The sequence below is a fragment of the Callorhinus ursinus genome, unplaced genomic scaffold, assembly GCF_003265705.2.
Source record: "Callorhinus ursinus isolate GAN/ISIS: 27379988/994484 unplaced genomic scaffold, GSC_fseal_2.0 scaffold106, whole genome shotgun sequence".
NCBI lineage: Eukaryota > Metazoa > Chordata > Mammalia > Carnivora > Otariidae > Callorhinus > Callorhinus ursinus.
This window is the reverse complement of record NW_027397168.1, coordinates 1345715-1363458: the sequence shown is the minus strand read 5'-3', so window position 1 is coordinate 1363458 and position 17744 is coordinate 1345715. Positions and strand designations below refer to the sequence as shown.

General features: G+C 41.6%; 2 protein-coding genes and 1 long non-coding RNA gene across 4 annotated transcripts in view; 1 reads left to right on the top strand and 2 right to left on the bottom strand.

The window, feature by feature from the left end:
- Positions 1-662, bottom strand: part of LOC112806529 (uncharacterized) — a 41765-nt gene extending 41103 nt beyond the window's left edge. Inside the window, exon 1 of the mRNA XM_025849280.2 lies at positions 397-662. The gene's annotated coding sequence lies outside the window, so the exon portion shown is untranslated. The remainder of the gene's footprint in view (positions 1-396) is intronic.
- Positions 663-1548: 886 nt separating this feature from the next.
- LOC141371832 (uncharacterized) lies at positions 1549-17707 on the top strand. Its single transcript, XR_012377088.1, has 3 exons — positions 1549-1726; positions 6763-6988; positions 17325-17707. It is a non-coding gene; the product is annotated as an uncharacterized lncRNA (long non-coding RNA).
- ZFP28 (ZFP28 zinc finger protein) overlaps positions 9156-17744 on the bottom strand; it is a 45185-nt gene continuing 36596 nt past the window's right edge. Inside the window, exons 7-8 of one of the 2 annotated variants that reach the window (XM_025848799.2) lie at positions 17134-17229; positions 9156-13093 (exon numbers count right to left, since the gene is read on the bottom strand). In XM_025848799.2, the coding sequence (XP_025704584.2) occupies positions 11397-13093; positions 17134-17229 (1793 nt within the window). In that variant the 3' untranslated portion in view covers positions 9156-11396. The remainder of the gene's footprint in view (positions 13094-17133; positions 17230-17744) is intronic. The other variant, XM_073889354.1, reaches the window with a different exon arrangement.

Sequence of the window (17744 nt, the reverse complement as noted above, 5' to 3'; positions counted from 1 at the left end):
CAACTCTCCGGACAGGTCAGCCTCACGCTCCGGTTCCAGGGACATCACCCCCCCCAACTCTCCGGACAGGTCAGCCTCACGCTCCGGTTCCAGGGACTCCCCCCCCCAACTCTCCGGGGCAGGTCAGCCTCACGCTCCGGGCCCAGGGACCCCCCGACTCTGGACAGGTCAGCCTCACGCTCCGGTTCCAGGGACTCCCCCCCCCAACTCTCCGGACAGGTCAGCCTCACGCTCCGGTTCCAGGGACTCCCCCCCCAACTCTCCGGGCAGGTCAGCCTCACGCTCCGGGCGCAGGGACCCCCCCGACTCTGGACTCCTGGTCCGCCGGCCCCCGCGGCCGGGGACGCCCTCCTCCGGCACTCGCGCCGCCGTGCCCCAGGCCCCTGACACCCTCACCTGTGCCCTCCGCCCCGGTCCACGCCTCCAGCCTCACGGCCCCGACCCGGCCCGCGCCGGGCTCGCGGCGGCGGCGGCCGCGGGAGTGCGCCGGGCTGGCCTCCCTCGGGAGGCTGTCCGGGGCACCGCCTCGCGCCGTCATCAGTTCCCGCACGCCCCGCCGCCCACGGGCGGCCGGACTCGCGCGGCCCCACCTCCCAAGCAGGCCGGCAGCCGCGGCTCCGGAGCGGACCGGCTTTTTCTCAGCAGCCGCCCGCCCGCTGTCGCCGGCACGCCGGTCCCCGCCGGAAGTAGGCGTGTCCTCCGCCGCAACGGCCCCTGGGGCGGGTAGTCCAGACCGGGCGGCGCGCTGCCCGGCTTGGTTCCCCCCAGCTGCGGGCTGGGGACCGCTCCCCGCCGCTCCCTGTGGAGGCCCGCCGGCGCGGGAGAGAGCCGCCAGAAGCCTCTCAGCCCCGGCTCTGGGCGCTCCAAGTACAGCGTACCTCCCTGAAGCGAGCTGAACCCCGAGGATTCTGGGAGCCCCCGCCAGGCTCCGAGTGCGCAGGCGCCGCCGTGAGGCGCCCAAGGCGGAGGCCTGGGTGCCCTCGCCCCCGCGCCTGCGGGATCGCGGGGGGCGTGCGGCGCGCAGGCGCGTGGGCAGCGGGCGGGGCTTAGGGCCCTGGGGCCGAGCCTTAGCGAAAGGAGGCGCGTGAAGACGTGGGTTTTGCTTGGTCTTTTGTGCGCTTCTGTGATTTGTGACTTTCTGAGTGTGTGTGTGTAACCTTAGTTCATCCCCAGCCCTCCCTCTGATGCAATCTACGCCGCCAGCCCCTTTTTTCTCACCTTTTGCGAGAATGAGAGCCCCATGAAGACACACAGCTTGTAAGTCCTGTTTAGGGCTGTGTTCCCAGGGCCGGAAGGACTAGCACGTCGTAGGTGCTCACTAAAGAAATAAAATCGCAGAGTGTGCTGAGACCGGCCCTCCACACGTTAACCCCAAGCAGCAGAGCTCCATGCGGAGCTGGATTTCCGGGACCCAGTCTCCCTGACTTGGGGAACCCCATCACGAAGTGAACTCGAGCTCTGAGGATGTCATCTCTAAGACACTGCCTGTGGAATCTTGGTGTTTGTGACACTTTGTGGTTAGAATCGGGTAAAAAGCTGTACCGATACCTTCCACTTTAGAAGTAACGTAGAAGGAGCTTGGAAACCTTCACTCACATCTTCACAAGAAAAACGCTCAACAAACTGAAAATCAACTTTTTTTTTTTTTAGATCCATCAGAGAATTGAAGTCACAAAGGAAACCACACCCCAAAATTTGGAGAGACAGGCTAATACAGAAAATCATGGCAAGTATGAGCTTACCTGAAGCAGAAGGTGCTTCTGATAGAAACTCTTAACTGGTAATTTTGATGAACTGGAGGCTTAGCATGGACTAACTTGTGCTTTGAAAATTCCTGGGGGCCTAGTCTTAGAGGGCCACATTTTCATGGATCTTACCTCCAGGAACTCCACCATGTTCTAACATTAAAGATAGGGGTGGGAGGAAACTCCTTCAGTCTGGGGCAGGGAGAGGGGAAAAGTAAACATTTTAGAGTGCACTCAGAACATTCTCCATAACAAAGTCCTGCACTCTTAGAAAAACTACATACCAGAGCCTTTTTGAACCGGGAGGAAGGGCAATTTGGCAGCTCCAGCCCCTTTAGCCTTCCTGCCTCAGGAAGGGCTAAGAAGCACTTCTGAGGATCACCGCCCAAGGACTCAAGCCCCTTGAAAAGCTGAGATTTAATCGTAAGATCATACAATAGTTCCCCTTTCCCATATTAGACTACCACACCAACAGGGCTGCAGTATAATAACAGCAGATTGCAACAAGCTGCAAGACACAAACTCTATAAAAAGTCCTTCTTATAGTTAGGAAAATGTAAAGATTTCAGGGAGGAAAAAAAGCAAAGAAACTAAAGAAAACCAAAACCTCTGGCACCAACAGGTACAGCAAACATTAGACACAAGCCTGGCCAAATTAACATAAAACCTTACACTAAAAGTCTAATTACCTTAGTTACTAGTATATAGTACATCATGTCCAGCTTTCAACAAAAAATTACTGGGCATGGGCGCCTGGGTGGCTCAGTTGTTGAGTGTCGGCCTTCCGCTCAGATCATGATCCCAGGGTCCTGGGATCGAGCCCCGCATCGGGCTCCCTGCTCGGCAGGAAGCCTGCTTCTCCCTCTCCCACTCCCCCTGCTTGTGTTCCCTCTCTCACTGTGTCTCTTTCTATCAAATAAAATATTTAAAAAATATGTATTTAAAAAAATTACTAGGCATGCACAAGAAAAAAACAGTCCGAGGAAACAAAACAAGCATTAGAGCCAGATTCAGACATGGCAGAGATTTTGGAATTATCATACCAGGAATTTAAAATAAACATGATTAATATGTTAGGTGACTAATGGGAAAGTGCAAAAACTTACAACATGCAAAAACAGAGGGATAATGTAAGCATAGAGATGGAAGCTCTAAGAAAGAGCCAAAAGGAAATGCTAGAAAGTTAAAGCACTGTACCAGAAATGAAGACTGCCTTTGATGGGTTCATTAATAGACCAGACACAGCTGAGGAAAGAATGAGTAAATTTGAGGATATGTCAATAGAAACTTTCCAAACTGAGATACAAAGAGAAACAAAGAATGAAAAAAAAAAAAAAAAGCACCCCGGAATATCCATGAACCATGGGACAATTACAAAAGGTATAACATATGCATAATTTTAATGCCAATAAAACAAAGGAAAATAAATATTTGAAGTACTAATGACTGAGCATGTCCAAAGTTAAAATGACAGACACCAAGCCACAGATCCAGGAAGCACAGAGAATACCATGTGGTACAAATACACACACACACACACACACACACACACACACACACACCCCTAGGCATATCATATTCAAGATACATAAGATCAAAGATAAAATCTTGAAGGAAGACAGAGGGAAAACCCTAAGAGAGGAAAGAAAACAGAATAATATAAAAGTCTTCAATTAAGGCCGCCTGTGAACCATCTGCCTTCAGCTTGGGTCATGATCCCGAGGGTCCTGGGATCGAGTCCCATATCAGGGTTCCTGCTCATCAGGGAGTCTGCTTCTTCCTCTCCCTCTGCTGCTGGTCTCTCTCTGTCAAATAAATAAAATCTTTTTTAAAAAAATCTCAAAACCAAAGATGGCATAAAGGAGAAACAAAATATTGATTATGTAAGTTGACTTGTCAATCTGGCACTCTTGCTAATGCTCTTACAGGTTGGTTTTTACAGGTAGATCCTCATATCTACCAATTATGACAGTACTACTCTCTTCCTGTCAGTACATCTCTTAATTCCTTCTTTCCTTAGAGGATGGCTGGACCTCCAGTACCATGTTAATCAGTAGCAGCAATACTGGATGTACCTGCCCTATTCTTAATATCAAAGTGAGAACATTAGGTATTATTGTGCTTCATGCAATTGTACTGTTATGTATACTGTTTATTTGTGGTCTGTTTGACACTTTTCTACATTAAGGTAATCATATAATTTTTCTCTTTTATTAATGTGGTAAAGGAGTGATTGATAGATTTCCTGATGTTGAGCCATCCTTGCATTTTGTGGAAAAACACTATTTGATCATGACACGTTAATTTTTAAGCTGGTGAATATAGTGAGCTAATTATGTAAAATTTTAAGTCATGTTCATATGTGAAACAGACCTTTTCATTATCGTATGTTGTTCTTATTTTGGAAATAAGATTATATGAACTTTATAAAATGAGCTGGGCAGCTTTTACTCTTTTTTCCATTTCTTGAAATAACTTTTGTAAGATAGGAATTTCTTGATAGTTTGGTAGAGTTTGCTTTCAAAGCCATCTGAAAGGGATTTTTCTAGGATAAGAGGTCTTTGACAACCTTTTGCCTTGACTTATTATTCTCTATATTGGCGCACCTGAGTGGCTCAGTCAGTTAAGCATCTGACTCGATTTCAGCTCAGGTCATGATTTCAGGGTCCTGGGATCGAGCCCCGTGTTGGACTCTTCACTCATCAGGGAGTCTGCTTGAGATTCTCTTCCTCTCCCTCTGCACCAGTTGCTCTCTCTAAAATAAATAAATCTTAAAAAAGTAATATTCCCTATATTTCCTCATGCAATTATATATTTCTCAAAGAGTTTATTCCCTTCATTTAGATTTCAAAAACTATATAGTTGGGTGTTCAATTCTCTATCATGTCTAAAGTCACTGCCCTTAGTCTGTTCTGCATTTTTTTAAAATTTTTTTGTGTTATGTTAGTCACCATACAATACATCATTAGTTTTTGATGTAGTGATCCATGATCCATTGTTTTCATATAACACCCAGTACTCCATCAGTATGTGCCCTTCTTAATACCCATCACTGGGCTAACCCATCCCCCACCCCCCGAGAACCCTCAGTTTGTTCCTGAGTCCATAGTCTCTCATGGTTCGTCTCCCCTTCCGATTTCCCCCCCCCATTTTTCCCTTCCTTCTCCTAATGTCCTCCTTGCTGTTCCTTATGTTCCACAAATAAGTGAAACCATATAATTGACTTTCTCTGCTTGACTTATTTCACTTAGCATCATCTCCTCCAGTCCCATCCATGTGGATGCAAAAGTTGGGTATTCATCCTTTCTGATGGCTGAGTAATATTCCATTGTATACGTGGACCACATCTTTATCCATTCATCTGTTGAAGGGCATCTCAGCTCTTTCCACAGTTTGGCTATTGCGGACATTGCTGCTATGAACATTGGGGCATTTTTCTCTTATCTTTTTGTTGTTGTTATTGATGTTGTTCAGTTGGTTTAAAAAAACCTTTCTTTCTTCAGAGGCTTGGATGCATTCTGCATCTTTTCAAAGATAGAGCTGCTTCTGTTAATCTTCTGTCTTCTGCACCTTATTGTTTCTCTCTCTTCTTGTCTCACTGCATTGCTCTTTAATACATTTTGGTAGGTGATTCACTTGGCTGAACTTAATCTCCAAACTCTAACTCTCTGGAGATAGGTAGTCACTGAAGCCATAATTTATTAAGTTCTTTCAGCCTTAGCTGGGATGCCTAGAGTTTGTCCAATGCTTGCATAAATAAAAGATTAGTCAGAAATTTTGAACTTTAAGTGCTGGTGAAGGCTTTAAAAAAAAGTGAGGAAAAACCTTGTTAGAAATGGAAGAAAGAGGGTTCTTGTTATGTAGTGACAGGGTTTTTCAACCCTACTATTTGCAATTAATGTGGAGAGTAGAACTGGGTGACCTGAGGAGAATTTCACCAACGTGTTGAAAATGTTACCTGCTTTTTTTTTTTTCTTGCTGCTTGTAGAAACATGCAAAGGAGAGAGATAAATTGAGGGAAAGACTATTAGCAAGAAGCCAGGACTTGATGGTTTTGAATATCTATAGCCTCCGTAGATGGCAGATGATGCTAAAATTAAGAAATGGCATCCAAGCAAAGATAAAATCCAGGGTACTGCTCAGGAACTGGTCTAGAGAGAAAAAAGTATGACTGTAAAATCTATTGGAACCTCAGAAAGATCAAAACTGGTATCTCAGAGTGCTATTTAATGACACATGGCTGTGGTTTTTGTGCAACGGGGTGAACCCCAGTGGGATTCACACAAAGTCCACAGAGTTCTCAAGAGAATTATCTCAGAAGATATACTGCCAACCTGGAGTGAGAGGGGCAGAAAATACAAAATAGAGACCACTGATTCCCAAAATTCAAATGCCATCACGCAAGATTAGAAAACTACTGAGCTGCAAACACACGGCAGAACTGAGAGTTCAGAATGTGAATTATTCCCAGGCCTTGAGACCTAATCAAGGAATTTCCAAACATTTTTCTGTCCAGATTTCCGAATTGCTACGCACCAGTGATTTCGCTGTGTTACCTGCAGGAGAGGAGAACTGGGGCGGGGTGGGGGTGGGGGGCAGCAGATAATGTCTTACTTCCAGAGGTCTGTGGATCGAGAGGAACTGTCCTTAAGAATCTGCACCTTACTAGCCTCACCAGCACCCAAACCTAATTCAGAGGACAAGATTCTTAATTTTGAGCTAGTGCTATAAGGAGATGAGACTTTGGTGGGGCGGGGGGGGGGGGGGGCTTTGGGAGGGGAGTGAGTGTGTTTTTCACGTAAAAGGACATGAATCACCAAGGAGTCTGTCAGATCCCGATGGCTCCCAATGATCTTGCCTCCTGTTATTTGTACTCTTTTGTAATCCTTTCCCCTTGGAAATGAGCTGGACCTCATGACCACTTCTAATTAACTGAATACAAAAAGAAGGGATGTCAAAAAGAAGGGATGTCACTACCTAATAATAGGTTACAAAAGGACTTTGGCTTCTGTCTTAGGTACCCTCTCTTGCCTGCTCACTTTCAAGGAAGGCAGATGCCATGCTGTGAGCTGCCCATGTGGAAAGAACTGATGTGCCCAGCCAAAAGCCAGCAAGGACCCCCAACCCAGCCAACATTTTAAATAAGTGCGTTTGGAAGATGATTCTCCTCCAATAAAGCCTTCAGATGACTGCAGCATTGGCCAACAACTTGCCTGCAGCCTTGTGGGAGCTGAGGCACCCAGGTAAGCTATGCCTGGATTCCTTTCGCAAACAAATTGTAAGATAATAAATATGTTTTAAGCCACTATGCTTTAGGGTCCTTTGTTACATAATAGCTAACGATCTTACCACCACAACTCTTACTCTATGATACAGCAAGTTAAAGTAGGGATCCTAGGGGCGCCTGGGCGGCTCAGTCATTGTCTGTCTTTGGCTCAGGTCATGATCCCAGGGTCCTGGGATCGAGCCCCGCATCGGGCTCCCTGCTCTGCGGGAAGCCTGCTTCTCCCTCTCCCACTCCCCCTGCTTGTGTTCCCTCTCTCGCTGTGTCTCTCTCTGTTGGGTAAATAAATAAAATCTTTTAAAAAATAAATAAATAAATAAAAATAATAATAAAGTAGGGATCCTATCGGTAATCAAAGATACCATATGGATTAGAATGACAGTAGCTACTATGATCAAAACCCAAGTGTCATCACTTTAACACATACAAGTTTATTTCTCACTCACGTAATAATCCATTGCTGGTGCTCCTGGGTGACTGATGGCTTTTCTCCAAACAGTGGTTTAGGGGCCCAGAGTTCTTCCTTCTTGCAATTTTGCCATTCCATATTATCAAGATTCTTCTTCCAGCTGGACAGTACGTCATCTTATTAACAGAGCCCCAACTGACATACTGCTATTCAAACCACATTGAAGAAAATTAGTCTAATAGCCATAACCAGAAGCAATAGTGGCTGAGTAATGTAGGATGTGCCTGGATACTCACTTTCCAGAATCAATTCCAGACAATAGAAAAAGCACAAACTTTGGTGGTCATCTAGTCATAACACAGATATTAACAAATACCCATGACTTTGGAAAATAATCATATTATGGGTTTTTGGTAACTGGACCTGCTATAAGCTAAACAATAATTCCCCTATAAGCCAACATTTGCATAAATGCAAGTCTTTTAGGAATTCCAGTGGAAATGTTCATAGTGATTTTAATTACAATCATTCAAGAGTGCTCAGTCCCTTTTCTATTGACACAAATCAATGTGTGACTTGGCAGCCATGCCATGAAATGCTCTTAATTAAAACAAAACCCTAATGCAGTTTCGATCCTGGGGACCAGTTATTAAATACAGTGGAAATAGGGCATCTGGGTGGCTCAGTTGTTAAGCATCTGCCTTCGGCTCAGGTCATGATCCCAGGGTCCTGGGATCGAGCCCCGCATCGGGCTCCCTGCTCCGCGGGAAGCCTGCTTCTCCCTCTCCCACTCCCCCTGCTTGTGTTCCCTCTCTCGCTGTGTCTCTGTCAAATAAAATCTTTAAAAAAAAAAAGTTTCTATCTTTTGACAATAATCAATCCTGAATATTCCACTTCTCTATCCTTTGCTAATCGTTCTCCAATATCAGCTGCCATGTGGACTAGCTTTCTTTGGTTGAGAACAAAAGCAGAGTTAAAATCAGAAATTAAATATTGAGGGGCGCCTGGGTGGTTCAGTTGGTTAAGCGACTGCCTTCAGCTCAGGTCATGATCCTGGAGTCCCAGGATCGAGTCCCGCATCAGGCTCCCTGCTCGGCGGGGAGTCTGCTTCTCCCTCTGACCCTCCCCCTTCTCATGTGCTGTCTCTCATTCTCTCTCTCAAATAAATAAAATCTTTAAAAAAAAAAAAGAAATTAAATATTGGAAGAATATCAAGTACCTCACTGATCTAAAGAACCGAACGAGGATCTGAGAAAGGTTTTAGTGGATCAGAGTGTGATCCACTAGGTGGGGATGCAGAAATCTTCATGCTGCTGCCAAAGGATGACTCAACTCCAACTACAGTACTTCAGCCCAGGAGTGATACTTCACGTTCTTAACAGTTAGTTACAAAAGGGCCCCAACCAATCACAATGAATACTGAAAGAAAACATCCGTTATGCCATATATAAGGCTGAATATTGGCCCTGCTCCTGTCCCTATGTCTCCAATCAAAACACAAAGAATAAAAATCTAATTGGCTTAATTAGATCCACGTGTGACTGTGGAACACCACAGATGAAGAAAGTGAACATGCCAACCAAGAGCTAGAAAGAGTGTGTGTTAAAGACAAAAACAGATTTCAACATACATACTGAAAAGTATGTGTATATACACACATGCACATATATACATATTCAATATTAATTATGACGCTATGACTACAAGATTTCACACATTAGGTTTTGCAAGTCACATATCTCATTTAATATATTGTGGACGGACAACTCTCCATAGAAGCTTACACAGACTTTAACCTCTTTCTACTAACCAGACAATATAGTATTGAATAATCACAGTTTAATGAACCTGCTTGGCAGGACACTGAAATCCTATTTATCATAATTACAACAATTTTACAATAAACATTATTTACATCTATTTATTCCAATGGGACAAAATTCCTAGATCTAGGATTATTGTTTCAAAAGGAACGCATATTTATAATGTTGATAAGTCATACTATGTGGCCATCCAAAAAGGAGACAAATTTACACAGCTAATGATCAAATATCTGTTTTCCCACACTGATGCCAGTACCGGATATTATCCAAATTTTAGATTTTAATCCATCTGAAAGCTAAGAAAATTTGTTTTCATTTTTAATTTTCCAATTAGCGAGGCTAAGAAATTTAGATTTTCTCTATTCATTTGAATTCTTCAACCAACATGCCTTGTTGGTATGCACTGCCAATTTTCCCCCTACTTCTTTGTATGTGTAATGGCACTTTGTTCCCAAAGGACCTAGTTTTTCATATAACTTGTATTATTTTGTCGTCTTTTACATCTTGTTGGTGACTTCCACCATGCTGAAGTTTTAAATCTTTGTCCAGGCCAACTTACTCCCTTCCTCATGTCTCCTAGGACCCCATGTCCTACTTAGTAAAGACGTCCTTTTTATGTTTGCTTCTTACATATCATTTCATAATTAGAAATGTTAAATACAATTGCATGATATTTTTCTGTAAGGTATGTGTGCTTTTTTTCTTTAAGAGGGTGGATAACCAACTGTCAAAACATTTCCCCCAATAACAAAAAACCAGTCTTACTATATACCAAAATCTGAAATGCGAAGAAATCTATTTCAAAAATGTCCTGCTATGCTTGCCCAATTATCTTTCCTTGGGTAGTTTCAACTAAAACAAAGTAAACATATCCTTACTGGGACTCTGTTGTGAATGACAATTTACAAACACGTTCACAGTATTGTTTCATCTAGAAAAATGTATTTCTCCTCTATGGACATATTTTCCTATTTCAATAGTTTAATAATTCCCTTTCACCTCTACTCATAAGTTGCCTTATAGTTTGTCTTGTTTTGGAAGTGAGAGTTGTATTATACACTTAGAAATAATTAGAACCTTTAGTATATTCTTCTCTGTGCCAGAGTAAGGGTTGGCAAACTTCTTCTGTAAGAGGACCGAGTAGATACTTGAGGCTTTGTGGGCCATATTGGCTCTGTTGCAGCTACTCAACTCTGCCACTGTGGAGTGAAAGCAGCCACAGGAAAATGTGAACAAATGAGTGTGTCTGTAAGCCAATAAAACTTCATTTACAGACGCTGAATTTTAAATTTAATGTAACTTTCACATTGTCACAAAATATTCTTTTTGTTTGTTCAACCATTTAAAAACATTTTTAATTTAGATCATGGAAAACCAGTGAGACTTTGGTCATTGGGTTAGTCTGCTGACACCTACATTAGAATGGTTTACCTCAAGGTTGACAGTTCCTTAAAAGTTGAAGCAAGTTCATTCGTAAGCCCAGGTGATTTTAAATAGATCAGATCTTTCCAAATTTTCTAATTCTTGAGTAACATGTCAGTAGTTTACCTTTGTACATATAAATCTTGCATTTTTTTTCTGATTGTTTCTTTTGTTCTAAGAGGCCTACTGATCCATGTTCTCTACACACTTCCTAAGACTGTTGTCAGATGTATAGTAAAGCTGAATTCTCTCACCAATAAAGTCACATCACCTTACATTTATGCAGATGAGATGGGAAACCATAGTTCTAACTCAACATTATGGAAACAAGTTTTAAACCACCATTGGCAAAACCTCGCTGACTACCTTGAAACTTCTGTTTCTGATCTAAACTGGTTTCTCCTGGCCTCCTCCTATGCATCATTTTTATTCAGAGCTGACTGTGGTAACTCTTCAATGTCCTAAAATAATGTTTTACTCAACACTTGGTCTGGACCAGGCTCTTTGCTAAGCACATCTTACGTATTAACCAATTTAAAGGATCTCAACACAAGTTTTTACCTAAGAAGTGAATGAATTGTATTTACACTTAAAAAAAAATCAATCTGACTGCAATGTGAAGAACAAACTCATAAAGGACAACAAAACCAACCAAACAGAGGGACCAGTTTTTAAACTAATGGAGCAGTCCAGCTGAAATAACAATGTTGAGACTACGGTGATGGGAGTGAGGACGGACCCCAGAGAAATCTGGGAAGCAGATCCACAGGATTCGACGTGGAAGGTAAAGAGGGGCGTGCTGACGACTCTCCATTATGAATTCTCTGATGAGCAAGGTGTGCGGTCTGCCTGAAGACTTTTCTGCTCTTCTTATAGGATCTCTCTCCAGTGTGGACTCTTTTATGTTGATTAAGATGTCCGATTTGGATGAAGGTTTTCCTACATTCTTTGCATTCATATGGTTTCTTTCCAGAATGAATTCTCTGATGGACACTAAGGGACTGACGATGGCTAAAGGCTTTGCCACATGCGCTACATTCATAAGGTTTCTCTCCCGTATGACTTCTGCGATGACAGATAAGCGAGGACTTTGTCTTGAATGCCTTCCCACATTCAATACATTCATAAGGTCTTTGGCCAGTGTGAAGCCTCTGATGTTGAGTACAGGATGAGTTATCACCAAAGGCCTTCCCACATTCGATACATTTATAGGGTTTTTCTCCAGTGTGAACCCTCTGGTGTTGAATAAGGTGTGTGGTTTGGCTAAAGGCTTTACCACATTCCTTACACTCATATGGTTTCTCTCCTGTATGAGTTTTCTGATGCTGTGCAAGGTGAGCCTTCTGGGTGAATGCTTTACTACAAACCTTACATTCATAGGGCTTCTCTCCAGTATGAATTCTCTGATGAGTAGCCAGCTGTGAACTGATACTGAAGGATTTACCACATTCCCCACATTCAAAGGGTTTCTCTCCAGTATGGATCCTCAAATGACTAGCAAGGTGTATATTCTGCCTAAAAGCTTTCCCACATTCTTTACATTTAAAAGGCTTTTCTCCAGAATGCACTCTTTGATGTTGAGTGAGTGATGCATGATGGCTGAAGGCTTTTCTGCAAACATCACATTCATATGGTTTTTCTCCAGTATGAATCCTTTGATGTACAGTAAGTGATGAGCCATATCTAAAGGATTTGTCACATACATCACATTTGTAAGGTTTCTCTCCAGTATGAATTCTCCTATGTTGATTAAGTCCTATGTGATCACTGAAGGCTTTCCCACAATCGATGCAATCAAAGGGTTTCTCCCCAGTGTGGTAATATCTCCAGTGACGAATAAGGGATGTGTTCTGTATGAAAGCTTTCCCACATTCGATACATTCATAAGGCTTCTTGCCAGTGTGACATCTTTGATGTCTAGCAAAGGATGAGCCATCACTGAAGGCCTTTCCACATTCATTACATTTATAGGGTTTCTCCCCAGTATGAATTCTCTGATGAACAGTAAGGGATGAGCTCTGGGTAAAAGTTTTCTTACATTCATTACATTTGAAAAGTTTTTTTCCTGCATAAATTCCTGGATGTTTTATTACCACTGAATTTTTGGGAAAATTTTTCTTAACTGAATCACAATTATGAATTCTCTCTTCTGAAATGTCCAAATGAAACCATCTTCCAGATTTATTAAAAGTACATTCTCTTTCCTTAGAGAGGGTTTTGTTATGAGTGATTGCCTCTTGCCTGAATTGTGTCTCCTGACCTGCCAGCTTCCTTTCAAACATACCCTCGGAATCCCAATTTTCTCTGAAAGCGGAACACTCCAAATTCGTGTTTGAAGTTCTATCTGTTACTTCAGCGAATGAATCTTGCTTTGAAAATAATTCCTGGGTCTCATTTATAGATTGCTGGCCTGAAAGATATCAAGAAAACAAATATTTCCTTTATTGTGTGCTAGAAAAAGGAATTTGCTAAAAGAAAAATTGTGAATGAATTCACTAATTGGTGAAATAAGCCCTAATTAAACCACATAAACTATGTGGCTCTAAAACACGTAAACATGCAGTTGACAATGTATGTAAGTAAGCCCCAGCATGAATTTATACAGGAGCCTACAAGAGGTGAGCAGAAAAGAATAAAATATATGTGGAATCAGTTACATATTAGGAGAAGGGAACTGGGAAAATGTTCTGCAATCACACCACCTAAGAATGCTGACATTCATTGCCTTTACTCTCTCTCCTGTCCTGTCTTGCTTCAGTGCCGGCTATGAAAGCACCAAAAAGACAAAGTATTCATTAACATTTATCAGGATTGGGACGCCTGGGTGGCTTAGTCTGTTAAGCGTCTGCCTTCAGCTCAGGTCATGATCCCAGGGTCCTGGGATCGAGTCCCGCATCGGGCTCCCTGCTCAGTGGGGAGCCGCTTCTTCCTCTACCCCTGCTTGTGTTCCCTTTCTCGCTGTGTCTCTCTCTGTCAAATAAAATCTTAAAAAAACAAAACAAAAAAAACCATTTATCAAGATTACCTGAAAGCTGGTCATTCCCCTACAACCGGAAAATAAGGTTTCTGCTAACCACATCTTATTTAATTTCAACAAAACCTACATTACCAACCAAAAGCTGAAGCTCAGTAGACACATACAATCATTTTTACATTCACCTGCATGCTTTCATAGGCCTGACACTTTTCTGGCCGTTTATTAATTAATTCTTCACTTCTCTGGCCATATATTAATGAACAGGACCTTGCAGTTTAATTTCTTGGTTCGAAACAACTGTTTTTATAAAAATGGTGCATGCTGCCATTATATTTAATCACATCATATACACTACTGAACAAGCATATGTCTTATCTCAGACTCTAATGCTTACAGGGAGGAGTGTATATGCCTGAAGTCCTTTTGCTAAATAAATCGCTTAGCATGCACCAAAAATTTATGCACATAAAGTTATATCTCAATAAATACATATAGATAAAAGTGGTATTGGGGAGATGACGCAGAAAATCAAATGTTTGGAAAAAGATTATCTTAAAAAAGGGAAGTCTTTTTTAATGAAATCTAAATACTTAAAGTCTTCCTTCTTAGGTCAGTAATTAAGACAAGGATGCCTGCTTTTGCATCTTCTACTCAACACTGTACTAGACATTCTAGCCAAAGCAATTAGAAATAGAAATAAAAGTCATCCTAGTTAGAAAGGAAGAATAAAACTGTCATTTGAAGATGACATGATCCCACATATAGAAAACCCTAAAGAATCCACAAGAAAAGTATTAGAGCTAATAAATCAATTCATCAAAGTTACAAGACACAAGATCCCAACACACAAAAATCAGTGTAGTTCTATACACTAGGAATGAACAATCTGAAAAGGAAATTATGAAAACAATTCCATGAAGGACAGCATTAAAAGAATAAATTGTTTACAAATAAATTTACCCAAGGAGGTACAAGATCATATGCTGAAAACTGCAAAACATTGCTGAATGAAATTAAGAAGATATTAAAAAATGGAAAAACATACTGTGTTCATTCAAAGATAGGAAGAGAGCAAGAAAGAATTAAGTAAGTAACATAAAGAAGACCACATCTGTGATGTGGTACAAATGGAAATGATACCTCTATTAATAAAAAGAAAAAACTATGAGTGAAACAAAAGGTCAACAAAGTAAATACTTCTATAAAGATACCACCCAACTTAAACTACTGTATGGTGAGAAGAAAGAGCATGTGCAAACTTACAGGCTACCCAAAAGTGGGAACAAAATGTATCACATTTTTGAGATAGGATTTATATTGAAACAACAGAAAGACAAGGAAATATGACCCAAAAGAAATGTGGGTGATGAGTATGAAGACAACATTAACAGAATATGAACACTAAATGGATTTAAACTGCATATTTCTCAACATTACAAGTACTCCAGGAAATGCAAATGAAATAAAACATCCATTTTCACCCAAGAGCTTGGCAAAAATTTAAAAAATATAAAATACTATTGGTGAAGATGTCTAGAAACAGGCATTCTCAGATATTGTTCACCAGTGGTATAGCACTATATCCATGAAACTTTTTTTTAAAAAATGTATACTTTGATCATGCAAAGAGAGAAGTACAAACTGGACCACAATTTATTATAGGTAAAAACTGGAAAAGACCTAAATGTTCAAATATCCTTAACAGTAAATCAGTAAATTTATATTCATTTATCATAATACTAGACAGCTTTTAAAACAATGAAGTAGAGGGGCACCTGGGTGGCTCAGTCATTAAGCGTCTGCCTTCGGCTCGGGTCATGATCCCAGGGTCCTGGGATCGAGCCCCGCATCGGGCTCCCTGCTCCGCGGGAAGCCTGCTTCTCCCTCTCCCACTCCCCCTGCTTGTGTTCCCTCTCTCGCTGTGTCTCTCTCTGTCAAATAAATAAAATCTTTAAAAATAAATAAATAAGTAAATAATAAAAATAAAACAATGAAGTAGAATCACATATCTCAACTTTCTAAGGACAAAAATGGAAGGAGAATTCATAAAAGTAATATATGATACTACATAAAAATGTTAAAATTTTTACATACAATTTTAAAAAGGTCTAATTAAACAGAAACTCTTATTACCATATGTGAAAAAGTGTGAAACCAAACATCAAAGAATTAGTATGTTGATATGAAAAAGATCACTGGAACTGTTAAGAAAGCTTTTAAGACATGAGTAGAGAAATGAATACAAATGAGGTACATTTAACAAAAGAATAAAAAGAATAAATAAATGTAGAAACAGTATTCAATCTCTTCCACAATAAAAAAAATAATTTTGGGTATAATCTTCAACAAATAATAAGCAAATATTTTCATCGAAATAGCCAGTGCTGGGAGGATGCCATTAATCCCATGTGTCAAGTTATCTAATCATTGCTAGAGTTGCTGAAAGCAACCAAAACTTTCAGTGCCTAACAGATGTTTCTATCCAGGGATGCAGCAATCCCAAAAAGGTACAGTTTTCACTTACATAAAGATACCTGTTGCAAGTATATTTTTAATAACAAAAATGTGAAGTAACCTAATTGAGCAATAGGATATATGACACAGAATGCATGTGAAAAACATCTCTATGTGTGACGGAATACACACTGCAATTCCAACTATGTGAAAAATACGTGTTTTTCACTTGAAGAAGTCTATGCTTGCTCCGTTAACATACTGTGATTATAGGTCATGGTTTTACATTCTGCTTCCAAACAGGTGACAGGATTACATATTCTATAAACCATTATTTTCTAAAGAAATTTATTCTTTCCCTTATGTATCAAAAGATGAAGAGAACCCACCCCCAAAAAGAAGAGACCCTCCACTTATATCTTCTTGCAATCCAACTTCTGCCCACCCTGTCTGACTCAAACAAGGAAGCTGGGAAATCAATCCTCTCCTTTACCTCTGCAATGCCCTATTGGAAATTTTGCAAACCCTACTTCATCCAGTTCATCCATAAACATGTTTCATCCTTTTCACTGGAGTGACCATTTACAATTACAACATATGTGTAAATTCTCTTTCTCCAAGTACCTGCCAATGCCAAGCACAATGGCTCTCTCAAATAACTTTCAATTCGTGGTTCTTACAGGAATGGATGCATAATGAAATGAGCGGGCCAGGTGATCACGAAAAACAGCTCAAGAGTACATCGGGGTCAGGACAGGGCATGTAGGGAACGGAGCAGACATAAGTAGCCAAGAGCAGGAAGAACATTACAGGGAATGAGCAATCACTCGAGAGAAGGCAGCAAAGAAGTTGGAAAGAGAGTAACTTTGAAACCCCAGACCTCCATTTTCTCTCTAGACCTGGAGGGCTTGGTAAAGTCCCGTGCATCTTCTCCCGTACATGAGTGAGGACTCGCGGCTTCTGGTGAAAGCTCTGCTCTCACCTGCAGCGGCGCTTCCCCCTAGGCTTGCCACACTCACCTGAGAACAGGCCCCTTGTCAGCTCTCTTTCCACCATCCAGGGCTCCTTCCCTTGCTCCAGCAGAGAGACCAAATCTGGCTTAGAAACACAGGGTCCTGCATATGGGCAGATATGGGGTTCTGTCACACACCTGACATTCTTAAATCGAGAACCAATTCCTTGGCTTTGATAGAAAAATGTTTTATTACAGGAAGAAGCAGAAAGAAAAGTGAGCAGTGTCTGAAAGACATAGAAGACGATGCTTCAAGCATAATGAAGATACCAACTTTCAACTCTACAAACGTCAAATTCTCATCTTAGGAATCACGACAAATTTAGCCCAACACTTCAGAAGACCCCTTCCTGACCTCCACAATTCAAAACTGATGAATGGGGGCCCCTGGGTAGCTCAGTAGGCTAAGCGTCTGACTTCGGCTCAGGTCATGATCTCAGGGTCCTGGGATCAAGTTCCACATCAGGCTCCCTGCTCGGTGAGGAGTCCGCTTCTCCCTCTACCTCTGGCCCTTCCCCCCGCTCATGCTCTCTCGTTCTCTTTCTCTCTCAAATAAACAATCTCAAAAAAACAAAACCTGAGGAATGAAAGTGGCAGTTCGGGAAGATAGGTTCAGAT